The sequence below is a fragment of the Felis catus genome, chromosome B4 (assembly GCF_018350175.1).
Source record: "Felis catus isolate Fca126 chromosome B4, F.catus_Fca126_mat1.0, whole genome shotgun sequence".
In the NCBI taxonomy this organism is placed as follows: Eukaryota; Metazoa; Chordata; class Mammalia; order Carnivora; family Felidae; genus Felis; species Felis catus.
In genome coordinates, this window is record NC_058374.1 from 865,344 (window position 1) to 887,571 (window position 22,228).

Below are 22,228 nucleotides of genomic sequence, written 5' to 3' on the forward strand. Positions count from 1 at the left end.
AAGTTTTCAGATCATCACAATGGAGTTATTCTGAAGGGTAAGTGAGCAAGGGGGCTTCAAAAACTGCCACATCCCAAGAAAGGGCCAAGAATCTGAATCCAAGTGCACCACAAAAGTGTCAGGACAAAGATGATCTTTAAGGCAATTTATACTTCTCAAGATGGAACCACATTGATACAATGATATTACAGCTGAAGCCGCATCAATGCAGCACTTTAAAGTAACGTTTTCAAACAGCCAGTGGAAAGAGAAATATTTTAAGTTATGGGTTTGTTCGTAAAGGGTAACTTCCTTGTCTGTCCTAACAGAGACAGTGAGGAGCTCAAGCTCTACAGGTAGAGCGCCTGGGGCTTGTATCCCACTTCCTCCAGGCCCCAGGGGGCGTGCCGGTGCCCTCCTCCACTAAATGGGAATGACATGGCCAGTCCCCTGCAGGGTACAGTGAATGGACTAAACACACGTAAAGCTCTTAAGATACTTTATGATAAAGAGTAAGCATTCAAGAAATATTAGCTGTTCCATTTGTTTTAGCACGCGTGATACTGAATAATCATTCCAAAGTGTGTTTATAACCAGTGTGTATCAGCGCGGTATCACCCACGAGACTGGCCCCAGTCCGTCCCCACCGCGACAGTCACCATGAAGGGAAGCACTCACTGGTTAAGTGGGGGAAGCACAATTTTTGTATTTGCTAAATAAGGCATTAAGAAAAGTGTGTCAATGAGACCATCAATGACATTTTGCATATCTTCAGTTCTAACCACGGGCATTATACCATTAAGTCTGATTTGGTTATCCTTACTAGGCAGCAGCTTGACTGGGTTTCTGTGGCTCCGCATGATTAGAAGCACATGCTCCACAGCCGGCCTGTCTCCTCTGGATGTTGCCCCACTTCAGCACCACATACGAGGACTGTTTAAGCACTGAAACCACCAACCAAAAGCACAAGAAAGACGACAAACAGGGTGCCAAACAGATCGTGTAAAGAACACCTTCTATAGTCCAAGGTGATAAAAGAGGTAGAGCATTACCCCGTTGGCCCTCAGCTGGGAACACGCATGCCGGGGACTCAGATTTTAGCCGTTCTGCACATGTCCTCAGAGAACCGATTTACAGTTATAAATAGGTTGCCCAAGGAGGCGGGTCTGCAACTATGCACGCACGGAGACCGCGGAGTGAACGATTACAGAAGTGATCTCCCATCACGAGGGGACGCCACAGCGAGGGAGATTAACGCGCACCCCTAGGCAAGCTTCATGGGGGCAACTCCCGCGGCCAACACATCCCGATGTGCCTGGGTGGTCCGAGGCATGCCGACCCTGCAGGCACATGGACACACCCACGGCCCTGGTTGCTGGGCTGCCGGCGTCACAGGGTTTGGCCGTCTGCTCGTCGCTGATCCCCTAGGACCAGTTACTAACCAACCTATGCTTTAGGGTCCTTCTCCGTAAAATGGGGATGGTGATGATAACACCTACCTCAAGCGGTAAACACACAGAGGCACCCAAGCGCTGCCACCATTAGGTGCACAGCACAGACGTTCGCCAAAGGGAGCCCGTGAACGCACCTGCAAGGGCAGCACAGGCAGGAGCAGAGCCCCAGAGGGCAGCGGTCGTGCAGTCTGAACCCGGAATCTCCGCACGGCAGACAAGCGGATGAGCGCGCCAAGCACAGCCCGCAGCAGACAGCTGGGTTCTCCACGTCTCACCTCCCTTTTCCAGGAGTGTTCGCCCCAGCACGGGCTGGACTGTGTCCCCGCTAAGTCCCACGTGCAAGTCCTCACTCCGAGGGCCTCAGAATGCGAGCGCACACTGAGACGGGTCTTTAGAGGGGTCACCAGCATCCTCCTGAGGTAGTCGCAACAGACACACACAGAAGGACGACCACGAGAGGACACGGAGAGAAAGCGGCGTCTGCACGTCCAGCAGAAAGGCCTCGGGAGGAACCAGCCCTGCCCACACCCGGATCCTGGACTCCCCGCCTCCAGCAGGCAGGGCAGTGAACTCTGTCGGTTAAGCTCCAAGTCCAGGGTGCTTGTCACGGCAGCCAGAGCGGCCTCACACCCCCCAAAGGACAATTTCCTGGATCTTAGCTCAGAAAAGGAACACCTCTGACAAGGGCGAGTAGGCAGCTCTGTCCGGTCACCGAGCGACGTGTGGCAGGGGGACTCGTGTCGCCTCTTCGATGTCTGAGACGCCGTTTCCACCCTCCTTTTCAGCCCTACCCACGCTTCGACCAAAGAGACTTGCCTTGGCAGTAAAAACGCTGACTCTGTGGCTCAGCGGTACGCTCGCTGGGGTCTCCTATCTTGAGTGAAGGCACAGCAGGCAGCAGAGCGAAATGACAAAGATCCAAGCCGGCCACCCAGCACGGTGAGCGGAGAGGCGCTCACCGTGCTGGGGCCTCACTTTCGCGTGAACCTACATCGGCAGGCAGCCACGTCGCGGGCTCACGTCCGTGTGTGCCTACGTCACCGGGCAGCCACGTCACCGGCTCACGTCCACGTGTGCCTACGTCGCCGGGCAGCCATGTCGCGGGCTCACGTCCACGTGTGCCTACGTCACCGGGCAGCCACGTCGCCAGCTCACGTCCGTGTCTGTCACCGGGCAACCACATCACGGGCTCACGTCCGCGTGAGCCTACGTCGCCAGGCAGCCACGTCGCGGGCTCACGTCCGGGTGTGCCTACGTCACCGGGCAGCCACGTCGCCGGCTCACGTCCACGTGTGCCTACGTCGCCGGGCAGCCACGTCGCCGGCTCACGTCCGCGTGAGCCTACGTCGCCGGGCAGCCACGTCGCCGGCTCATGTCCGCGTGTGCCTACGTCGCCGGGCAGCCACGTCGCCGGCTCACGTCCGCGTGTGCCTACGTCGCCGGGCAGCCACGTCGCCGGCTCACGTCCGCGTGAGCCTACGTCACCGGGCAGCCACGTCACAGGCTCACGTCCGCGTGAGCCTACATCACCAGGCAGCCACGTCGCGGGCTCACGTCCGTGTGTGCCTACGTCGCCGGGCAGCCACGTCGTGGGCTCACGTCCGCATGAACCTATGTCGCCAGGCAGCCACATCGCTGGCTCATGTCCGCGTGTGTCTACGTCACCAGACAGCCACGTCGCGGGCTCACGTCCCCGTGTGCCTACGTCACCAGGCACCCACGTCGCTGGCTCATGTCCGCGCGAACCTACGTCACCAGGCAGCCATGTTGCGGGCTCACATCTGTGTGTACCTACGTCACCAGGCAGCCATATCGCCAGCTCACGTCCACGTGTGCCTATGTCACGGGGCAGCCACATTGCCGGCTCACGTCCGCATGTGCCTACGTCACCAGGCAGCCACGTCGAGGGGTCACGTCCGCGTGTGCCTACGTCACCAGGCAGCCACGTCGAGGGGTCACGTCCGCGTGTGCCTACGTCACCAGGCAGCCACGTCGCCGGCTCACGTCTGAGTGTGCCTACGTCACCAGGCAGCCATGTCGAGGGGTCACGTCCACGTGTGCCTATTGCACCAGGCAGCCACGTCACCGGGCAGCCACGTCGCTGGCTCACTTTCGCCTGATCCTACGTCACCGGGCAGCCAGGTCACCAGGCAGCCACGTCGCAGGCTCATGTCCGCGTGTGCCTACGTCACCAAACAGCCACGTCACCAGGCGGCCACGTCACTGGGAGTGGCCACTCAGGGCTGCGCAGCGAGGCGCGAACATTGCAGGGTCTCCACTCTGAAACAGGGAAGTAACAATTCCAATGCATCTGTTGACTAAGAAGTAGGAGCGGTGACAGCTGGGTGACTCCAAAATGCCTTCCAGACTTACTTCTGCATCATCTCCCCTCCCTCTCAACCTGCTCACAAATCGCACATGTGGCCATGGTGGGGTCACTGCCCCCGCAGCCGGCATCCGGGAGGGCACCAGAGGACGCCGCGCTGCCGTGACACGGGGCTCCAGGGACTTAACTAGGCTGCCTCGAAGCCTGTGACAGGTGCTGGAAGCGTGGCTCAAGGACTGTAAGGCTCATCGGCTTCTGGGGTGAGGCCACAGATGTCCACCTGCAGTAGAACTTTGAGATCATCAGACCAGGTCTCCATTTTCTGCGCAAGTGAGTTCACTGTTTATCAATTTCCCTGTACTTTTAAAATAAAGAAAAAATGGTGGCCATCCTCCAGCCACCTGTCAAGGGTCACCTCTGCTGTGAACCCCACCCAGAGCTGCCCCCACAGGTGGATTCTGTATCATCTATGCCATAGGACTTTTGTCCCCAGCAGCAGATGGTTGCTTCGGAATCTGTAATGCATGATAGCACGGCAGGGGAGTGGTTGGGAGAGGGGTGAGAGGAAGGAGAGAGAGGAGGGGGGGAGGGAAGGAGAGAGGAGGGGGGGAGGGAAGGAGGGGGGGAGGGAAGGAGGGGGGGAGGGAAGGAGAGAGGAGGGGGGGAGGGAAGGAGAGAGGAGGGGGGGAGGGAAGGAGAGAGGAGGGGGGGAGGGAAGGAGAGAGGAGGGGGAGGGAAACGGAGGAAGGGGGTTGGGATGGGGGAGAGAGGGGGGAGAGGAAGTAGAGAGAGAGAGGAAGGGGAGGGAAGGAGAGGAGAGGGGGAGGGAAGGAGAGGAGAGGGGGAGGGAAGGAGAGGAGAGGGGGAGGGAAGGAGAGGAGAGGGGGAGGGAAGGAGAGGAGAGGGGGAGGGAAGGAGAGAGGAGGAGGGTGGGAGGGAGGGAGAGAGGAGGGGGTGGGAGAGAGGGAGAGAGGAGAGAGGGGGTTGGGACAGCGGGGAGAGGAAGAAGGGAGAGAGAAGAGGTGGGGGAGGGAGAGAGAAGAGGTGGGGGAGGGAGAGAGAAGAGGTGGGAGAGGGAGAGAGAAGAGGTGGGGGAGGGAGAGAGAAGAGGTGGGGGAGGGAGAGAGGAGGGGGTGGGAGGGAGGGAGACGGAGGGAGGGGGTTGGGACGGGAGAGAGGAAGGAGGGGGAGAGAGGAAGGAGGGGGAGAGAGGAAGGAGGGGGAGAGAGGAAGGAGGGAGAGAGAGAAAGGAGGGGGAGGGAAGGAGAGAGGAGGAGGGTGGGAGGGAGGGAGAGAGGAGGGGGTGGGAGAAAGGGAGAGAGGAGGGAGGGGGTTGGGACAGGGGGGAGAGGAAGGAGGGAGAGAGAAGAAGTGGGGGAGGGAGAGAGAAGAAGTGGGGGAGGGAGAGAGAAGAAGTGGGGGAGGGAGAGAGGAGGGGGGTGGGAGGGAGGGAGATGGAGGGAGGGGGTTGGGACAGGGGGGAGAGGAAGGAGGAGGAGGAGAGAGAAAGAGGAGGAGGAGGAGGGAAGGAGAGAGGAGGGGGGTGGGAGGGAGGGACACAGAGGGAGGGGGTTGGGAAGGGGGGGAGAGGAAGGAGGGAGAGAGGAAGAGGAGGGGGAGGAAGGGAAGGCGAGAGGAGGAAGGGGGTTGTGAGAGGAGTGAGTGGGAGGGAGAGAGGAGGTGGGGGAGCAAGAAAAGAGGGAAGGAGGAGAGAGAGAGAGAGAGGGAGGGAGGGAGGGAGGGAGGGAGAGGAGGGGGGCATGGAGGGAGGCTGGTCTTCCGGCTGAACCTGGAAACTCCCTGCCTCCTGACCTAGCTCCTTCCAGCTCTCAAGGTCCAGACCCCTGGGTCCTTCATGGACGCCGAGGTTACTCCACCTGCCCGCATCCTCGGCACTTGGCCAAGGCTGAAAAAAGACTTCAAAGAATGAACGAACACAACCTGAAGTAAATTAAGGACACCTGACAACCCGAGAGAAAATGCCTCTGGTTCTAACACCGGCGGACGTGTTAATTCTGACTGTACGCCTGGGGATCCCCAGGGTAAATGGTGATAGATCCCACTTTTTAAACCATATTAACTATTTTTCAGTCCCCAGACAGCTTCTAAGTGAAGAGAGGAACGGCAGAAAACCTGGTTTTTGCATGTAGAAGGCAACGTGCTTCAGGGCCACTGACCGACACAGATGATACACTACGGGCTTCCACTCGTGGAGAATGCTTCCCCAGAGTCCCCCCAAGCTGGCAACATTACCGTGGAGAAGGGAGCAGTGGGGATCCCTGCTCCATGGCCCTGAGACCACTCTGTCCACCCCGCCGCTCCGGCCTGCGCGCCTTCCAGGTGGTTCCTCGATGAAACGGTGGTGGGGAGCCGCACAGGACCTTCCCAGAGAGCAGGGGCTGGCCCTCAGAAGAGTCAGAACATCAGCTTCCCGCTTGGGTCCGTCCTCCACGCACAACCGACTGGGAAAGAGGACTCCCCGCGGTCTCACCTGCGGAGTCTGCCGACCGGCTCCTGGTGGTGGTGACCCACTCCTGCCTTCCAGTTGGTAGGCACGACATCCACAGACTGGACCCGGACGTGGCTGCAGGACAGCCTGGCGGTTTATGCGCCAGCACCTCTCCGGCCACAGTTCCGAGTCGGAGCCGACCTAGAACCGCCTCCCTCCCACACGATGCTACGTGATTCCGTGAAGGCGTGAGAGCCACTGTCAGGTCTCCGGAAGCGCACACTAACATCGGAACGGGAGCCTTCATCTTCACACAGGAGCCTCCGGATTTTTACATGCACGCTTTCAAGTCCGCGATGAGAGGCGAGAGTTGTCAGGAAGCTTGCACAGACCTCGGGCCCTGTGGGGGTGTGATGGGGACACCGAAGTCTTCATTCTTCACGCAAAGTTTAACTGGGCTTTTGTCTGGAAAAGAGCTCTCCTCTGTTGTAACAAGCAGGGCCGCGCCCGAACGGAGACACCACAGGAGACAGGGAACCAGCACCATGAGCAGGCACCCCCACATCCCACAGGTCTGTGTCTGGTCCTGCTGACCACTGACCAGATGGGTGCCCTGCAGTCTCACGTCAACTGTCCTGAGCCTCAGTCTCCCGACTGCAGAACAAGGCGGCCACCACCCCTCACCCGGCTGCAGGAACTAAGTGACAGGGCACCCTGGCTCCCTGCTGCAGGCTTCCCTCCACCTTCTCCTCCCTTAGGTGGGAACCCTGCCTCTTCGAAGCCCTGGGAAAGAACCTGTGAAACTCATGTGCATAAAGCCGTAAATAATTGCGTTACTACTTTCAGAGTTGAATGTTTTTAAATGTTGCAAAAAACCAGAAAAGGCGCATCTCTCTCGTGTGCACCGAGTGACTGTGCAGGCCAGGGAGGTATTCCTGCTGAACGGCACACACAGTGCATGAAGGGTTAGGACACTTTGGGATCCAAAAATCTGTACTTTCATTCTAAGTATAAAATCCAAATAAGCAAAATTTTGAGAGGTGGAGGTCCCAGGCGCACTTCTGCAGAGACAGGAGCAGACCTGTGTCCTAGTAACACTGAAGGAGCAACACACTCAGAACAGCATGGAGGGAAAGGACACGAGGGCACAGGGGCCGTCACGGTCCAGACGGAGGGTGAGGGGCCAGGAGCAGTCACGAAAGAAGAAGGTGTGCAACACGTGTGCAGCCAAACACCCAGAACGTGGACACGCGTGGTTCGTGGGAATGAGGAGCCGAGGATGCTAATGCCTGGAGCCTGCTCCTCGAGGGACCAACTCTTTGGCACGCTGGCCTTGGGGTACAGGGGTCAGCGGGCCGTGTCGGGAGGCACTTGGAAACGGGGGCCGTGAAGGATTTCTTGGTGGGAGATGCAGATCTGAGCATCCGTGAAAAGCAGGTGGCCTTGAAGACCGCAAGTCATGTGTGAGTGCATGATGTCAGCGAGAATGTGGAGACACAAGGGCAGGACAGGAGCCACCTGGGGGGAGGGTAGGGACAGGAGGGCATGAGTGCCAGTGACACCCCCAGCTGGGTGGGAAAGAACCGACCTCCTGGGACCCAGCATCAGAGCAGAGGATGAGCCTTCGAAGAGTGAGCACCTCTGTCCAGAAAAGGAAACAGGAAGACACAGCAGAGACACGAGACATCTGCTGGAAAGGTGTCCGTGGTTACACAGTGTTCCCCAAGGAGATGGAAACACATGGGCGGTGACATTAGCTCCACGCCCCTGGTATTTCTGCAGGTATCAGCTTTATTTACTGTCACCTAAACGTGACACAGGGGTGAGAAGCCTGACAAGAGAGGAGGGTCCTTCTCACAAGCCGGGATTGTCAGCCCCAAATCACCAAAGGAGCCCCCCAAAACCTATAATGGATACCAGAGTCTCCCCTCTGCCAGGGTTATCGGACACATGGTCCGGGTTCTCCTTCTGGCCGTCTCAGAAGCATGGTTTACAACGCTCTGAACAGGATGTGTCAAAATTACGATCATAGGACAGCCTGCCACCCATTTTTATAAATAAAGTTTTATTGCCACACTGACATGCCCTCATGTTTCCAGGTGCCTTGGTACTAGAGAGCAGAGAGGAGAAGTATCAGAGCACACTGCTGGGCCCATAAAGCCTCAGTCATTTGCTCTCTGGCCCCATGAAGGAAAAGGTTGCTGAGCCAGCCGTGTAGTCTAGCTGTGGGAGACAGAGCAGGGGGACCCCAGCTCAAGCGAGCGAGCTTTGCCAACATCACCATCCTTGACAGGTGTTTGATGTTTTAAGACTAAGTGTCTGAACAGTATCAATGCAGAGGTTATGAGAGAATTCAGTACTTCAGATGATTCTACATAAATACGTGTGGGTAGGTTATCAAGCGCTCAGAATAAATCTCCTAGGAAAGAGGCGTCTACATACAAACACACAGCAGCCACACTCCGGGCTAATCACGCAACAAGTGTGTGCGAGTGGGAGCGCCCTCTGATCTCCACCTTCTTAGCAGGATCAGATGCAGGAAACCTGATGAGAACCAGCTTGCTTACGCGGTACACAGCAAACACAGCGTTCACGTCGACGAATCCTACAACACTCTGGAAACGGCAACTACTTCTGTGAACCTCTGGCTAGTGACAACACACCCAGCATACGCTAATGGAACCCCAGTGATGATGCCTCCGCTGTGTCAGTCAGCAAAGGGTGACACGGACCTTCACCGCCACGGTACCTGTGGCCACAAAATGAGAGACAAGAGCTCAAGCCAAAGTCTATTTGCCGAACGTACAAATTTTATTATAAATGTACAACTACATTATCTATTCTGCTTTGTTCTTACTTCTTCGTCTAGAAACGTACCAATAGTTTCTGTCCAAATTTTCCACTTCCGTGTAGTAACCAATTCGTTTTCCTCTCACGCTTTTTGTGAACAAGCCTCCTGGAGTTTAAAAGCGTTCCGCTAATTTTCCTACTGAGTGACGCTCCTCGACTTTCGATACTGATACAGTACTTGAGGGGTGTTAATCCTGCCTGTTGCCGTTGTCTCAAGCATGTGACATGCACAGAGTTCTGAATGAATACCGCCTAGTAATGATCCAAAACATTCTGGTACTCACTGGAACAAGGGCCCTTGCCTGAGGAGCGGGGAGCGACGTCACCCGGGGCCCTCTGCGTTGCATCCTGGAGGCCTCCATCCTCGCGACGGCACACCACGCGAGAACCCACAGGAAGCAGAGCCGCAGGGAGGAAAACCTCCTGGAGGGGGCTTCACACCATACACGGAGCTGGCCTGACTTTGGGGATACACGTGTGGGGTCCCTATGTACACGGTCAGGGTGAAAACCCGTGGGATTTTGCTTCAACAAGGTAGAACAGCCCACTTTGTGGCAGACCCTTGTTGGCCTCTGCTGTCTGTAACCACCAGGCTTTCCTCCCCCAATCAGGGAGCAGCAGGGCCTGTCCCTCCAGCAAGTATCTCACCGAGCGGGATGAGGGGTACGGTGCTGGTGGGCTTACTCTGTGAACACACACACAGTCTCATATGCAGGTGCACACACATTTATATATACACACTCTCACAACACACACATGCGCATTCTCTTGTGCACACCCTCCCTCACACACACAGTCTCTCATACATCCACACATATGTACACACACTCATATACACATGCACGTATACACTCCCAACACACTCACGCACATTCTTACATTCTGCCCTCACACACACACACACACACACACACACACACGCACGGTCACACCCTCACACTCTAGACTTCTCAGTCTCAACAAGAGGGTAAATGCTGCCAGTTCTAGGACTTTCCACGTTGTCTGCTTCGCCATGTAGCTGTAGGTCTCCTCTTCCTCATTTTATTCTGTTTTGCCACTGCTTTCTTTCAAATTTTTCACACGGACAGAAAATTTCCAGGTATCCTAGGAACTGATCTTTGCGCCAAATTAGAGAGGACTGTGACGTCACACTCCCAACAGCTATTTTTAGGTTCTGCTGAGACATGAAGCACATGAGTCATGCAGCCTCTTACAGTCTGGATAAATCTAACCCTGCAACCGGACCTTCCTCCAGGACGTCACAGGTCACGTCACAAAGGGACAGCCAGATGCGGGGACGTTCCGTGTGTCTCACGGTAAAATTCTGAGGCTTTTTTACAAGTGAGGTGAATCACACCATACACACTCCCCCAGGTCGGGGTGAGCAGCACAGGTGGACAGCCTTCCGCGTCACACCACCCACACGGGAGCCACGCGACACGCACAGACACTCTCAGGTCCCGCACGATGAAACCTCATCTCTTTCACGGGCACACGTCTCTGTGTAATTTTTAGCTTACTCTGATCCCAAACGGAGTTCTTGGTGCTCACAAAACTGTGTCACTGTCACCCGAGGATAGAAAAGTGAACTCTAATACGACCACTTGGCATTGGACCGTTACTTTACAAAAAGGCAGAATTTTCCTATTTTCTTTGTACTCACGGCAGCTCTCAGAGGAACAAAGGAAAGAAATCATTATTCTTTTTTTCCCCACTAAACAACTAGAGCAGGAAAAGGGGCTTCTGAAGCTGCCAGCAGCCATTCATGTGGCAACAGAGGCCAGAGCCAGCTCTCCTGACCGGCTGCCTGAGCATCTACAGTAGAATCGAGGGCACACTGCTGACACTGTTACCAGCGAGGTTAACTCTGACTTCGTTCAGAGCGAGTGCTCTTGGGGCAAAGTCCGAAGAAAGTGGTTTGAGTTTCTCTGAACTCTGCCAAGTAGCTAATAATCTAGAAATAAAAGCTTGTGCGTCTGAGATGTCTGTCGAGTACTTAATTCACTACCTTTGCCTGTTTCCTAAATTTGGGCTTTCTGCAGACACGAGCTTTGCCGTGGCGAGGAGGGCATGGTGTCGACAAGCACCGTGAGGAGTGTGTGTCCTGTGAGCGAGGTAAGCCCTGCCCACATTGCTATTTTAATGGGGACCTTCCTGAGCTATCCCGGAACCACATTCAAAGCACGTAGTTCACTCTGTGAAAGATTTTTATTGGGAGTTGAAAAATCTTAATCCACAACTAAAACTGGGTGAGAACAGATCTGGATGCCATACTCCTCCCGTCCACACTGGATAAGGCCTCATTTCGCGGCACGTACCTCCTGTGTCTACGATTCAGACAGCACTGCGGCTCATCCAACGCCCTCTCTTTTCTGCTAGTAATTCTTACCCTCCTTTCACACTATTTTCAAACATCTCAAGCAATGCTTGAGAACGTTTCCTTTACGAGCAGAAAGCCCGACATCCTCGCTGTCAGGGACACTGGGGGCAGTAAAAAGCCAGCTTCACCAAACAGAAAAACGAAAGCATCAAAGCAGCTGAAGGGTTGGAGCCGGGCTCTGTGCCGTCCCTCGAATGGATTCCGCGGCCGAGATGCACAGACGAATCCACAGACACCAAGACCACGGCTACTAGATGGCCACCGGCTTCGGGATGACCACGGCGAGGCACTCACCTATGTGCGTCTGGGCCATGACGTCGGCCAGTCTGTGGGCGGCGCCGCTCCCCCCGCTTTGGGTGGAGGAGGAAGAGGTCGTGGACGTGGTGGAGCCATGGATGGCCTGGCTGATCCAGTGCTCCATGTTGATGCTGCCCTGGCTGGAGGTGGGGGTCCCCTGGGAGTCTCCCTGCACCGAGCCTTCGTCTTCCGAGCCAGAAGAGGTATCTGCGAGAGACAGATCTGCTATGCATCACGGCAAAGAGACAAACACCAGGGCAGACACCACCAACACACGCTAACCGCCGATGCTTTGTGCTTTCGACACTCTTGAAAAGTCACAGATCTCAGAGAACGAACTCTTTTTTGGTATAATGATTTTTTCATCGAAAACACCTTAAATAAATATGCTACAAAAAGGGTTTTTGTGTTTTGTTTTGTTTTGTTTTGACATTACAATCTTGGGCAGAGACATACTCACCTATTTTCTTCACTCAGTTTGCGAAGAAGCCAACTGTTTCTAGGCATGCTTACAGCAAGCGAGAAGGATGGGGGCGGCATTTTCTGAGGCAATGAACTTCCATGTGTTTCAAAGTGTGACTGTAGCCCTTGTTTAGACCTGAGGTACTTCTCTGGGCTGTATTGTTATGTTTGTTTATTTTTGACAGAGAGAGAAAGCATGAGCTGAAGACAGGCAGAGAGAGAGGGGGACAGAGGATCCAAAGCAGGCCCGTGCTGACATCAGCAAGCCTGACACGGGGGCTGGAACTTACAAATCGCGAGATCATAAGCTCAGCCGAGATCAAGAGTCGGACGCTCAACCGACTGAGCCAACAAGGTGCCCTCTGAGCTGTATTTTTAAATTTCGTGTGAGTAAAGGTAACCACGTCCCTCCCCAAAGAGTAAGTTGTCAGCAAGGATAGTGGTGTAGACGTTAGAATGACTCCCATCTCTTTCCCACCAAGGCTTTGCTTCCTCCTGTAGTGAGGATTATATGTCAGCACATTACATGAGTAAACTAAACGTATTTGCTTTAACGCTCATTTCTGTTAAATTTTTTCACTATTCACTTGATTTATTTTCCTCTCTGAATACTGTGCAACTTGGATTGAGATCAAACACATCACTTTTTTTCATTAAAAGTGATAGAACTATTTTTATGTAACATGATTTCCCTAGCAGCCGTGACGTTTTCAAGAATGAAATACTGGTATACTTGTTATTTAAATCCTCATGTAAGAACAGCTTCTGGGTCCTACCACGGGTGAGGTACACCAGGAGGAAGTAGAGACCGGAGCAGCTCGAGAACATCTAAGGAGAACAAGGGAAATGACAATGTGTCTTAAATCAAGACACGGACTTTTGTTTTTTCCAACACAACAGTATTTGTGAAGGACATTGACATTCATATTTTATTATCATTGTGATATGGCCAAGCTCTCTGGAAAATTTTTGGAAGTTTGTTAGGAATTTGTTAGAAAAGCAGCAGTATCAGTAGAAGACCAACAAATTCTCTCCCTCTGCTCTGCTTTGTGAAATAGTGGGATTATAATTTAAAGAAAATTTACACATTTTTTTGTATTCAGGCTTAAGGCTTCTTTCGTTTTTGTTTTTGTGATTGTGGTAAAGTACAACATAAACTTTACCACTGTAACCATTTTTAAGTAGAAATTCAGTGATACCAAATACACTTATAATCTGTGCAACTGTACCCACCATTTCAGTATTTCTCTTCATCTTGCAAATCTGAAACTCTGTCCCCGTTAAACAATGACCCTCCATTCTCCCTTCCCCAAAGGCCCTGGGAACCACCATTTTGCTTTCTCCTTATACAACTGGGGCCACTTTAAGTACCTCACACAAGTGTCTTCATACAGTATTTGTCTTTGTGCGTGGCTCATTTCATTCTGCGTAACATCCTCAAGGCTCATCCATATTGTGGCACACTGCACAATTTCTTTCCTAAGGGTGAATGATAATCTATTTCACGTATGTAGCACATTTTGCTTATGCGCCCATCTGTGGACAGACAAGGGGTTGCTTCCATGTCTTAGCTATTTTGAATAATGCTATGAATATGAGTGTACAAATATCTCTTTAAGATATTTCAATTCCTTTGGGTACAGACCCAAAAGCAGAATTGCTGGGTCATGTAGCATTTTTTAAGTAACTGCCATACTTTTTGCCATAGAGGTGTTCCCACCAATAGTGCACAAAGGTTTGAATTTCTCCCCATCCTCACCAACCACTTGTAATTTTCTGGTTTTTGACAGTAGCCATTCTAGTGGGTGTGAGGTCGTATCTCATTGTAGTTTTGATTTGTGTTTCCCTAATGACCACTGATGCTGGGCATTTTTTCATGCTATTAATGGCCATCTGTATCTCATCTGGAAAAACGTTCAAGCCCTCAGACTTACAATTTTTGAGAAACGCACATACCCCTACATCCATCCAAATATTGTTATCCTCCCAAAAAGTATTCTTATGCTTCTTTACTGTCAACCTTTCATTCCCACTCCACCCTTTCACAAGAAAACTACAGAAAAATATCCCTCATGATACAGACACAAAAATCCTCAAAACATATTAGCTAACAGAATCGAGCAAAATATAAAATGGATAGTACACATTAGGACCAAGTGGTGACATTCAAAAGTCAATTAACGTTATGTACCCTATTAGTAGGATAAAGGGACAAAAACCCTAAGTTAACTTTCAAAGTCACAGAAAAAGCATTTCACAAAACCTAAAACTAACTTATGATAAAACCTTTCAACAAAGCAGGAATAGAAAGAAATTTCCTCGACCTGACACAGGGCATCTGCGAAAACGCATAGCTGACACTGTATTTAATGTTAAAAGATTAAACGTGCAGCTCCTAAAATCAAGACTAAGGTAAGGATGCCCCCTCTTACCACTTCTATTCAACATTATTTGCAAACCTTCAGCCAGTGAAATAAAGCAAAAAGAATAACTTCAAGGCATCCAGATTGGAAAGGAAACATTAAAACTGTCTTTAGTCAATTTAATATGATCTTTTATGTAAAAAGTCCCAAGGAACACACTAAATTCTTCAATTAATAAATTTAGCAAGGTCACAGAATACAAGATAAAGATACGAAATATCTTTATATAGATACTAGACGCAATTAATGGAAGACAAAACATAGTTTGAAAACTGTGAATCTGGTACAGGATTTGTATTCAGATTATATGAAAAACTGTTAACTAGTGAGGAGACAACTCACATAAAAAATGGGAGAGTGTGAACACTCAACCAATGAAGATATACAAACAGCAAATAAGCCCATTAGGAAAATGCAAATTAAAACCACAATGAGATAACATTTCATATCTACCAGAATGGCTACAATAAAAAATACAGACAATATAAACGTTTGTAAGGATGTTGAGAAACAAATCCTCCCACATTGCTAGTGCGAATGTAAAATGGCAGTACCCATATAGAAACAATTTGGCAGTTTCCTGAAAGTTAAGCATAAAATAACTATAGGATTCGTTAACAAATGATATGTGTTGATGCAAACATATGTACATAAATGTGGAGAGCAGTATTATTCATGATAGCCAAAAGCTGGAAACAAGCTCAGTATCCACCAACTAGTCACGGGTAAACAAAACGTGGTGTACCTATCTAACAGGACACAATTCAACAAGAAGGAATGAACTGATGCATGCTACAACATGCAAGATGCTCAAAAAATTATGCTAAAGAAGATGCAAAAGAACACATTTTATCATTTTATTTACAAAATTTCCAGAATATTTACAGAGGCATAGAAATCAGATCAGAGGCCCCTATGGCTGAATGTTATAAGGGGAATTAACTGCAAATGGGCACAAGGAAACTTGTGGAGTGGTGGAAATGTTCTAAAACTAGATTATGGCAATGACAGCATTATCTATATATTTATTAAAAATCACTGAGTCACACACTTACAATAGGTTAATTTTGTGGACTGCAAATTACACCTCAAGAAATGTATTAAAGGTGAATGTGTGTTCCACAGTAGTTGAGTATAATATTCTGTGAACAGCAACTGCATCAAGCTGGATGACCGTGTTGTTTTGACCAATTATTAAGAAAGGTATTTTTTAAATCTCTAGTTATTATTCTTGACTTTTCTATTCCCCCTCACTATTCCAGCTTCTGCTTTATAAATTATACTGCTCTTTTATGTATGCAAGTATTCATTATTACATCTTACGGATAAATTGTTCATTTCCATTATGTAAGGTCCCACTTTACATCTTGTATTACTATGTCTTGCCATCTACTTTGATATTAAGAAAGACTTGTATGCTTTATATTTAATGTTTCCACTGTATAGTTTTTCAACCTTGTATTTTTAACTATCTTCATTTTTGACTTAAATGTGTCCTGGCTGGATCAGTGGGTAGAGCATGTGACTCTCGATCTCAGGGTTGTGAGTTCGAGCCCCATGTTAGGGGTGGAGTTTACTTTAAAAAATACGGCTGTATCTCTTATAGAAGACATATAGATGTATCTTCTTTTTTTACCCAGTCTGACAATCCCAATCTTTTAATTGGGTGTTTGGTCCATTTATAATTATCATAATCAATGATATAAATGTGCTAAAATCTAGCATTTTGCTATTTTTCATTCATTCCACCTATTTTTTATATCTGTTGATTTTTCCTCTGTTCTTTAACCACATTTTTTTAGTTTCATTTTGTGTCTTCTATTAAATCTTACTTGTACTTTTTTTTTTAGTGGTTGATGTAAGGCTAACAGCTATGCATCCTTAATGGGTCTATATGGGGTCAATATTCTGTTTATTCTTCAAATCTGACACTATAAACTTTCTCTTTCACCTCTACTCCGAATACACCTGACACTATACATTTTCTACTGTTCACATTCTACCTACTTCACAAAAGTAATAGCCACACAACAGTATAATGCCACTCACCCCTCATTGTTTTAAAGCAAATTACAATAGGAAAACATAGTATTCTGTTTGCCCAATTATTTACTATTTCCAGTGTTCTCTCCTTTTTACCGATTACATTTTTCATCTAACATCGTTTCCCATCAGCCTAAGTGACGTCCGTTAGCATGTTTGCAGCGCAGTCCTCCTGGCACTATATTCTCTCGCTTTTCATGTCTCATTATGTCTTCGTTCCATCCTTGTTTATTAAGGATATTTTCTCTGAATATGAGTTTTGTTTTTTCCCTTTAGGACTTTAAATATGGCTTTATACTGTCTTCCAGTCTCTATAGTGTCTTTATGTAGGTCGTTCATCATTCATATGATGTGCTCTTGTATGTAGTATAGGTTTTCCTCCAATTACTTTCAAGATTTCCTCTTAATCGTGGGATTTCAGCACTTTGACCACTGTGAACTGAGGTATGATTTTTTTTAACTTATCCTGCTTTGGGTTCACTGAACTTCTGGGATCTATAAGGTGGATTTTATAGCAGTCTGAGAAGTTCTCGACTATTGTTTCTTCAAATATTTCTTCTGCCCTCTCCTCTTTTCCTTCTTGGGTTCCAAATAAGTGGGTAACATTGTACCATAATACTTGAGGTTCTTCTGTTAACTTTAATTATGTCTCCCCGCTCTTCAGTTTGGTTAATTTCTCTTCATGTCTCTTCAGGTTTACAGACACCTTCATCTTCCTCCTTCTCCAATCTGATGTTAAGCCAATCCAGTGAAGTCTCACCTCAGTGAGAACTTTACTGTTCTAGAGTCTCCATTAATTTAAAAAAAAGTATTTTTCCCTTTCTCTACTCAGCTCACGTATTGAGACGATATTTTCCTTCAGTACTTTAACATATTTTAATTTGATTCCCTGAATGTTTATAATCAGATTTTAAAACTCCATCTTCCACTATATCAAACATCTAAAACCAGACCTCTCCAACAGAAATAGGAGTCTCATAACATAGTTTTAAACTTTCTAGTAGCCACGTTAAAAAATAGATACAATTAACTTTTTAAATGTATTTTTATTTATCACTAAATATTCCAAACATTGTTGCTTTAATAAATAATAAATATGAAAATTAAATACCTTCCAGTGATTTTTTCATATTAACTCTTCAAAATCTGGCATGAATTTCACACTTACAGCAAATACAATTGACACCAGCCACAGATGATTAGTGGTTACCAAGAGCACAATGAGGCCATCTTATGTTCATTTTATGTTGACTCCTTTTCCTGTGGCCACAGATCACATTTCCTGTATCTCTTCATATCTAGTGACTGTTTACCGAGCAGTACACATTGTGGATGGTATGTGGAGGAGACTCTGGATTCTATAATCTTCCTCTAAAGCCTTGTGATTCTTATTTTAGCAAGCAGTCGGACGTTGAGCAGACGTGGAGTGATTCTTTGCTAGTGTGGATCTGCAGAAAGCTCCAATCCCGTCATATGCCTGAACTCGGATCTCTGCCTCCTCAACTTAGCAGAACTACTGGCCTTGCTCAGATCTCAATCACTGGGCCATGGTCTAAAAACTTCTCCAGGCAGAAAACTGTGAACTGTGGGGCTCACCTCGCAAGTTTTCCTGCTCTCAGGTTCGTCTCTCACTGCTGGATGTCCGTGGCTTAAAAACAGCTGCCCCATTCATTTGGGGCAGTTTTATAGTTATTTACAGTGCATGGGTTAGTCCAGTACAGGTTATTTCATTATGAGTAGAAACAGAATTGCTGGCAAATTCTTATGTGAAAACTAAAGGAAAGCTTCACCTGTAAAAGACTGTCAGTCTAACAGTGATACTGGTTGGTTACACTGCTCAGTGACCAGTCATTTCACAGAGAAAATATGTATTTCAGGAATATGCTCTGAAGATCAGAGGACACGAGATGAGTTTTAACTCATCAGTGTTAAAGCAACAAAGGAAAAAAGAATGAGAGAAAATAGAGCTCAGCCCCAAGGTTTTGTTCAAGCAAGTATGGTTATAAACAGGTAGAGTACTGCTACGCACAAAACAGGTTGTAAATAAAAATTTTATGATGATGGAGCTGGCATTTGATTGTATGAAACTATCCCATGTGATATTATCACCAGGACCTTTGAATGACAGTTTACAAAATGTATTACATGGCATACAAGCAAGCGCTAACTAAATGGAAATATTTCACCAAAATTATACTCCCAGTAACGTTCTTTTATATTTTGTAAAGATATACGTACAATGTTTGATTTCCTAGAGTTTTGTCTTTCATCATGTACAATAAAATAACATTTCTGAGGATAGGTTCAATGTGTGAAAAGGCACATACATAATCACATTGTTTCTTGCATTTTAAACTCAACATTTCTCATAAAAAACGTAGCTCAGAAAAATGTCAATCTCTTTGAATGCTGTCTAGTTCCAAACATCTAGTTAAAATATTTGAAGTGGGTTTGTTATCCTTGTAAGTGCATTCTGTTACAAAAACACATACAAAATAAAACTTTTCACCACATTAGCAGAACAGAGAGTCCAGAAATGAACCCCTGTTTATATGGTCAACTAATCTATGACAAAGGGGGCAAGAATATGCAATGGAGAAAAGACAGTCTTTTTTTTATGTTTATTTTTGAGAGAGACAGAGAGAGACAGGGATGGACGGATGCACACAGAGTGCAAGCAAGGGAGGGGCAGAGAGAGATAAGGAGACACAGAATCTGAAGCAGGCTCCAGGCGCTGAACTGTCAGCACAGAGCCTAACGCGGGGCTCGAATTTGTGAACCGCGAGATCATGACCTGAGCTGAAGTCGGATGCTTAACTGACTGAGCCACCCAGGGGCCCTAAAAAGACAGTCCCTTTAACAAATGGTGTTGGGAAAACTGGACAACAGGTAAAAGAGTGAAACTAGACCACTTTCTTATACCACACAAAAATGGATTTTTTTCACAATGGATTACAGACCTAGATGTTTAGATGTGACATCTAAAACCATAAAACTCCTGTAAAAAACAGCCAGTAGACTCCTAGACATAGGTCTTAGCAATATTTTTTGGACATGTCTCCTCACACAGGGAAACAAAAGCAAAAATAAGGAATTAAGACTATACGACTGAAAAGCTTTGCACAGTGAAAGAAAGCTTTGCACAGAAAAAGCAACCTACTGAATGGGAGAAGATATTTGTAAATCATGTATCTGATAAGGGGTTAATATCCAAATAAATATATAAAGAACTCATAAAACTCAGGACCAAAAAATAATAATCCAAACTGAGTAAAAATGGGCAGAGGACCTCAAAAGACATTTTCCAGAGAAGACAAAAGATGGCCAACACATGAAAAGATGCTCATCATCACTTGCCATCAGGGAAACGCAAATCAAAATCAGGTATCTCATCACATCTGTCATAATGGCTAGTATCAAAAAGACAATAAATCACAAATGTTGGCGAGGATGTGGAGAAAGAGGAAGCCTCTTTCACTCTTGGTGGGAATGCAAACTGGTGCAGCCACTGTGGAAAACAGTATGGAGGTTCCTCAAAAAACGGAACTATCATATGATCCAGCAATTCTGCTTCTGAGTATTTATCAGAGGAAAATGAAAATACTAATTCAAAAAGATATATGCACCCCTATGTCTTTTGTTGCATTATTTACAATAAGCAAGATATGGAAGCAACTTAAGTGTCCAGCATATGATGAATGAGGATGTGCTATCCGTACAATGGAATATTAGTCATATAAAAGAATGAAATCTTGCCATTTGCAACAACATGGGTGTGCCTAGAAGGCATTATACTCAGTAGAATGTCGGAGAAAGACAAAATACTGTAAGATTTCACTTGTATATGGAATCTAAAAACCGCAACAAATGAACAAAAACCAGAAACAGACTCAAATATGGAGAACTGGTGGTTCCAGAGGGGAGGTGGGTTGGGGGATAGGCAGAATAGGTAAAGAGGATTAGAAGTTACAAACTTCCAGGAGCACCTGGGTGGCTCAGTCGGTTAAGCGTCCAACTTCAGCTCAGCTCAGGATCTCCCAGTTCATAAGTTTGAGTCCCGCATCAGGCTCTGTGCTGACAGCTCGGAGCCTGGAGCCCATCTCAGATTCTGTGTCTTCCTCTCTCTCTCTGCCCCTTCTCCGCTCACATTCTGTCTGTCTCTCTCTCTCAAAAATAAACATTAAAAAAAAGAAGTTACAAACTTCCAGTTATGAAATAGAGTCACGGAAACAGAAGGTGCAGCATGGGGAATACAGTGAATAACACTGCACTAACTTCATATGGCGACACGGTGACCACACATCACAGGGAGCACTGAGTAATGTGCATAAATGCTGAATCACTATGTTGTACACATCTCTGAGTTGAAGTATGTGTTTCTATTACTCTCACTGCTTGCAAACACTCAGGATTCAACTTCAAAACACTCTAAACAACGTTGTACACACCCATTTGTTCTTACTATGCAAGGTAACTTGGGTCTGCAGGAAGGGAGGGTGGCAACAAGGACATGAATAATGTTGGAACCCAACACACAGAAAAAACACGTAATTTAGGCTCAATACTTCATGTTTTCTAATAGATACCTGTGTAATTTAACCTTGCTCTTTACTTTGGTTTTGAAGATCATAAAACACAGACTGTAATTATTTGGGTAAAGAACAGAACTTAGGTAGTTATATAAAGTTCAAGATAAATAAAAGCATAAATATGAATGGGATATTACCTTCAACCATTTAAGATCGAGGTCAGCAGGCCTGTGGATCAAACTGGCCCTCTGCCTGCCTTTATAAATAAAGTTTTATTGGCAAACAGCCACAGCCACTCACTGACACGTTGCCTGTTTTCACACCACCACAGCAGAATAAGCAGCTGTGACAGACACTGCACTGTCCAGAAACCAAAATACTACCTGCACTTTACATACTCCAAACTGAGGTAACAGGATACATTTTTCAATTCATTTGGTTTCTTAATATAACCTTATGACATATGTATGTTTTAAGACTTTGAGAATATATATACATCTATCCAAGCAGAAGAGAAGTCCAAATTCAGTTATAACTATGGAGGCACAAACTCTTCTCTTTCGCTACATGAAGAATTAAGTGAAATTTCGTAAGACTAAAAGTCTGCATCATTTACGAGTCTCAATGAAAAGGTTAAAATACTATTTGTATAGACATACCTAGTAACATGAATTTTCCCTCCGAGTTTAATATAGAGCGTGTACACCATTTCTGGACTTCTAGTTCCGAAAATCTGAATCACAACACCATTACTTTGGAAGCTACAAGGACCGGGACTGCTGAAGCTAGCAGTGAATTCATCCCCAGGCTCGCCCGTCACTTTGGGAAGCAGACAGCGGGCCTGCTTCTCACCTGGAGGTGTGTAGGCGTCCATCGAGGTCTGCACAACCAAGGACCTGCGTTTGGAAGGCATAGGCACTGCCATCTTCCTTTCTTTGTGTTTAGCCAGCGCTGCCTGCACAGCTTCTGTGTGGACATCTAAAACAAAAAGAGAGCTCAATCACTCCATTGTTCACAGACATCCTGAAGGCCCCAG

At 47.6% G+C, this 22,228-nt stretch overlaps 1 protein-coding gene across 15 annotated transcripts in view; it reads right to left on the minus strand.

Annotated features, from left to right (window-relative positions):
- Window positions 1-22,228, minus strand: part of DIP2C (disco interacting protein 2 homolog C) — a 412,960-nt gene that overhangs the window by 143,345 nt on the left and 247,387 nt on the right. For 14 of the 15 annotated variants that reach the window (XM_023256257.2, XM_023256255.2, XM_023256259.2 and 11 more), the window contains 2 exons: window positions 22,045-22,170; window positions 11,733-11,942 (listed from right to left, as the gene is read on the minus strand). In XM_023256257.2, the coding sequence (XP_023112025.1) occupies window positions 11,733-11,942; window positions 22,045-22,170 (336 nt within the window). Of the gene's footprint in view, window positions 1-2,249; window positions 2,386-11,732; window positions 11,943-22,044; window positions 22,171-22,228 lie in introns of those variants that run through there. The other variant, XM_045060778.1, reaches the window with a different exon arrangement.